The sequence below is a fragment of the Panicum virgatum genome, chromosome 1K (assembly GCF_016808335.1).
Source record: "Panicum virgatum strain AP13 chromosome 1K, P.virgatum_v5, whole genome shotgun sequence".
Lineage (NCBI taxonomy): Eukaryota > Viridiplantae > Streptophyta > Magnoliopsida > Poales > Poaceae > Panicum > Panicum virgatum.
Window position 1 is genome coordinate 12,666,561 of NC_053136.1, and position 5,359 is coordinate 12,671,919.

At 52.2% G+C, this 5,359-nt stretch overlaps 1 protein-coding gene across 1 annotated transcript; it reads right to left on the bottom strand.

Moving 5' to 3' along the window:
• Positions 1-906: 906 nt before the first annotated feature.
• LOC120695480 (IQ domain-containing protein IQM1-like) lies at positions 907-4,488 on the bottom strand. Its single transcript, XM_039978720.1, has 2 exons — positions 4,321-4,488; positions 907-3,062 (listed from the first exon to the last, which is right to left on the bottom strand). Exon 2 carries the CDS (start codon positions 3,007-3,009, stop codon positions 1,315-1,317), a length of 1,695 nt encoding a protein of 564 aa, XP_039834654.1. The 5' UTR covers positions 3,010-3,062; positions 4,321-4,488; the 3' UTR covers positions 907-1,314.
• Positions 4,489-5,359: the final 871 nt, after the last annotated feature.

The following is a 5,359-nucleotide window of genomic DNA, read 5'->3' on the forward strand; positions in this document are numbered from 1 at the left end:
ATATAAAGGTTTGATAGCATTTAATTTTTTAGGTTATGTATTGTATTATATTAGATAAATTACACATATATGCACAATTTTACACTTGAAGCCAATGCCAATCTTCTCTCCATGTTCCCAAACTAAGTCCTGATTATCAGACATTTACCTGCAAGAGGGAAATCGAACCATGTCTGTGTCAAAATTATGCTACGAATAAATGATACTCACTCTTAATTTGTACCATTTAGGCATACAATATAAAGTAAATGCATGCACCTTGTTTTCCTATTTAACATAGCATATTGTACAACAATAAACTTTTCTCCATGACTAATATCTAAAACTGTAGCCTAGATTTTAGATCTGTGATACAACCAACCATCCAAGGAATATTGTATACCAATGTAGTATATTTGGCCAAATCGGTGAGTAGAAATACAAAAGAAGCTGACCTGAACTGAAAATCAGCCGATACAAATCGATAATCAACGATTTACCTCGATTATCGACGCCACGATCACAGCTCCCTCGCTCCCAGCTGCAGCATCATCGATAATCGCCGCATATATATCGATTATCGGTCTTAATCGCACGAAAAATATTTTTTCCCTAAGCAAACAATTGTTGCTTTCAACATGTGACAACACTCTGGAATCAAGAGAAGGTCTAGTTTTTTATAAAAATAAGTTCTCTACTTTTTATGAATTTTTTTAAATTTTTAAATTTTCCATTGAAATTCACCGAAATTCCAGTCGGTTTACGTTTTCAGCTAGTATCGGTAACGATAAATTTCACCGATAATCGCGATTATCGAGCGGTTTTGTATTCCATGAGCTTTACACAAGATTCGATTTCGCTGCTGCCTCTGTCTCTGCTTTTAGGATTGCCCTACGTGCTTTTCATCTTTAAACATCAAGACCATCGTATCATAACAGCTTCTTTTATTCAGAAAGGAACCTGCACTGCAGGTTCAGGTCATACAGGCCTTGCAGCTTGTAGTTCTACTACATACAGTTTACACTGTGCAGCGTATGCACCTCAGGGCTCGTTTCAAGAACACGACGAACAAACGTAATTAACTAGTAGTAGTACAAAAGAATCGGTGCACGATCAGACGTACAACAACGCAATCGAATCATCTTAATTAAAGAACCAACAAAACTGTTAACCCTCGCCTAATTAACCAGACCAGCTCCAGGTGATGGAGAGAAGAAGAGAAGGCCGCACAGGCAGAGGCAGCACAGCACCTTGGAAAACGGCGCTGCGGCGGCGGCCGGCCTTGCATGTCAATGGAGTACGGCGAGCGACGGCACCAGCAGAGCAGGCAGCAGATCACTTGGCCATGTGCTTGGGGAGCGTGAGCGCGACGGCGGGCGTGTGGAAGCCGAGGAACTGGTGGTGCTTGTGCGCCGCCGGGCTGTGGACGGGGAGCCTTGCGCCGGTGGGGGTGGGCAGCCCCATGTACTGCAGCTGCGGCGACAGCCTGAACTTGGGGCTGGGCCGCGGCGACGGGATGGGCATGGGCCTGCTCGGCGACGGCGCCACCCCCACCACCCGCGGCGACAGGTTCACCTGCTCCAGGGCCTTGCTCTGCAGCCCGGCCGGGTAGTCCCGGAGGCAGCCGATCCGCGCGCCCGTCGGCGTCGACCACTTGAACGACGGCCGCCTGGCCATCGTCGTCGTCGCTGGCGCCTCCTCGTCGTCGTTGTCGGCGCCGGCGGCCTCGGGCACGGTTTCCTGCTTCGCGATGTCCACGGCAGGTAGCTCGACCGTTTGCGGTTGGCTCTCCACGGCCTCGTCGTGTGCGGTGGCCACCTCGGCCTCCTCAGCCGGCTGCTCCTCCTCCGGCGCCGGCGTCTTATTGAACGACGGGTACTCGTCGTCGTCGACGGAGCATCGCTTGACGTCTGCGAGATCGACGCAGTTGTCCTCGAGGAAGCCGATGAACTCCCTGAAGTTCTCCTCCGTGGGGAGGTAGTGGCCGCTGTAGGGCCAGATGGCCTTGAGGACGCCCTCCTTGGCGACGAGGCGTCCGGCGGCCGTGGTGGCTGCCCCGGACAGGAAGCTCGAGTGTTGGAACTTGCCCTTCCTCTTCTGCCCGATGTAGAGCGACCTGCTGGTGCTGAGCACGAAGATCCACTTGGTCTCCTCGTTGGTGTGCACCAGAGCTCCACTCTGCTTGTACATCAGCCTGCCTTCCAACACGATGACTTCATACGCAGCCCTCTCGATCGGCCCGAGGTAGGTGATGAGCTGCGAGCTGAGCTTGCTCCGTGGGCACTTCGGGTGGACCAGGTCCCTGCCGGCGCCGACGTCGAGCCAGTAGAAGAAAGGCTCGCAGCTGGAGCTTGCCGACCAGACGTCGTAGTAGAGGTGGAGGTTGTGTCCGTACCGGTGGCGAGGGTCGATGGCCTCCAGCCAGTGCTGCAGCGCGAGCTTCTGCGCCTTGTCGTCCTTGGAGAGGCCCTTGCCGACCTTGGCCACCCTCTTCCCCGCCCTCGACCACCGCGACGCCGCCGTCTCCGGAACCTCCTCGTGGAAGAAGGAGATGGACTTGATGTTGAGGTCCACGGCGTCCACCGCCTTCCACCACAGCTCCTCCGCGATGATGTTGCTGTCCGCGATGCCGCGCCGCGTGCGCAGCCCCTTGTACACCTTCTGCAGCTTCGTCGCAGCCTCGTCCAGCTCCACGCGGGGGCGGGGCGAGATGTACTCGATCAGGGCAAGCGGCTGCGGCTGGTGCAGGGACAGGGTGCCCGGGCGCGCGCCGTTGATGCCGCCGCCGCCGGTCAGCTGGGCCTCCCAGTTCTTGAAGCTGAGGGAGCGCTCCAGGCCGCCGCGCGCCATCTTCTTGGGCCTGGGGCTGCTACTGCTCCTGCAGGCGGAGGAGGAGGACGCTGACGCCGCTCTGGGTGACTTCAGCACGGCGGCGACGGCGGAGGAGCCACACCCGCCATCCCTGGGGCTCTGCGGCTTCGGGGACAGCAGGTGGTTGTGCTGGTCTGTGCTGAGCAGCCTCAGAGTCATCTCCCGGCCGCCTCCCCGCAGAGACGACGCCGCACGAGAGCCGCCGGGTTTCCCTGCACGCAGACGACGGGCATGGTGACGATGATTAGATTGGCAGAAAAATCTGGTTGCTGGTTTGGTTGGAAAATGCTTGGCCTTATAAAATCGACACACTTATCCTGAGACAGAAAAGTCCAGGACCGGGCAGATCCAAGAAACCGTAACCGTAGCATGCAATACAAAACCGCTCGATAATCGCGATTATCGGTGAAATTTATCGTTACCGATACTAGCTGAAAACGTAAACCGACTGGAATTTCGGTGAATTTCAATGGAAAATTTAAAAATTTATAAAAATTCATAAAAAGTAGAGAACTTATTTTTATAAAAAACTAGACCTTCTCTTGATTCCAGAGTGTTGTCACATGTTGAAAGCAAAAATTGTTTGCTTAGGGAAAAAATATTTTTCGTGCGATTAAGACCGATAATCGATATATATGCGGCGATTATCGATGATGCTGCAACTGGGAGCGAGGGAGCTGTGATCGTGGCGTCGATAATCGAGGTAAATCGTTGATTATCGATTTGTATCGGCTGATTTTCAGTTCAGGTCAGCTTCTTTTGTATTTCTACTCACCGATTTGGCCAAATATACTACATTGGTATACAATATTCCTTGGATGGTTGGTTGTATCACAGATCTAAAATCTAGGCTACAGTTTTAGATATTAGTCACGGAGAAAAGTTTATTGTTGTACAATATGCTATGTTAAATAGGAAAACAAGGTGCATGCATTTACTTTATATTGTATGCCTAAATGGTACAAATTAAGAGTGAGTATCATTTATTCGTAGCATAATTTTGACACAGACATGGTTCGATTTCCCTCTTGCAGGTAAATGTCTGATAATGACTTAGTTTGGGAACATGGAGAGAAGATTGGCATTGGCTTCAAGTGTAAAATTGTGCATATATGTGTAATTTATCTAATATAATACAATACATAACCTAAAAAATTAAATGCTATCAAACCTTTATATTTTTTCCACTGCCAAAACATATTTTCAGTAGGCGAAGCGATAAATCGTTCGGTTTGCATCGATTATCGACGATAAATTGTCGATTTTCGTTTTTTTGAATTTGGGTCCATTTACCGATCGGTTTTGGCGATTTTTCACCGATTTTCAACCGATTATCGTTACCGGAGCTCACTGATAAATATTGTATCGCCGGTAATGTAATCCTTGAACCGTAGTACTACAACCGTAGCGAGGATAATAATAAACACGAAACTAGTGAGCGATACAGGTTGTTGGCATCACATCACGTACCAAGAGAGAGATAGAGGCACGCGTGGATCGGAGAGGGCGCTGCGGCGGCGAGCCGGCGACGAGGAGAGAGAGCTAAGCTAGCGGCGCGCGTATGCGTTGATCGGCGGCGCGGGTTCAGGCTGAGCTGCTGCTGGTCTGCAGCAGGTCCGTGCGTGGTGGGTTGGCACTCTCGTCTCGGATGGGGTCAGCTATATATACACGAGGGAAGGGTGGTGGAGGTGGACAGTAGACGATGATGGTCCAGTCCAAGTTGTGCGAGTTGCGGAGGGCAGGAAGTGGGGCGGGAGGCGACGACGACGACTGGCGACCAGTTGTTGCCGCGCGAGCGGGGGACGATGGACTGGGGGGTTTGCATTGCCGACGAAGAATCCGCGTCCCTGCCTGCCTGCCAAGCTCTGCACGTCGTCTTCGGCCCGCCGGGTCAGCGGCATGCGGCTTTCCACAGTTGTTTCGATGCCAAAGAGCGGCTGCCCCCCACTTCCCAGTAATAAATATCCGTACTCCACGACAAGGACGACTCTCTCGATCGGTGGTGTTACAAGATCAAGAGAGCCAGAGAGGAGATCAGGCAGCAGGCAGCCACCGCGGCGCACACGGTAGTCCGTCCTGGTCCTGGCCTGAGGCGTACGCGCACAAGCCGCGCGACCTCCCTGGCCCTGGGCCCTTGGCGCACCGTTTCCGTTTGACTCTTCTTCTTCTTCACCGATCCGCAGTGTCTACCACCCATGTACCGTCAAAACTGTACAGTAATGGAAAGGCTGACCACGTGTCACTAGTTTCTTGACGTAAAATTGTCACCAGCAGGTGACCTATCGCGCTATGCATTTTGTATAATCCTCCATCATGTGGCAATAACAGCAGGCAATTAGGAATGGCAACGGCGAGGGCGCACCATCCCCGCATTCGCACCTGAGAACCGCCATCAAAACCTGCCTTGCCCCCGAACCTCCGGAGTAGAATCCGCCCCCGCCCCTGAACCCATTGGAGACCCGAAACCCCACGGGAACCTAAAACCCAACGCCCACACGCTGCTAGCTCC

Excerpts from the sequence above, each read along its gene's own strand:
- LOC120695480 (XM_039978720.1), bottom strand. The coding sequence starts at position 3,009 with ATGACTCTGAGGCTGCTCAGCACAGACCAGCACAACCACCTGCTGTCC.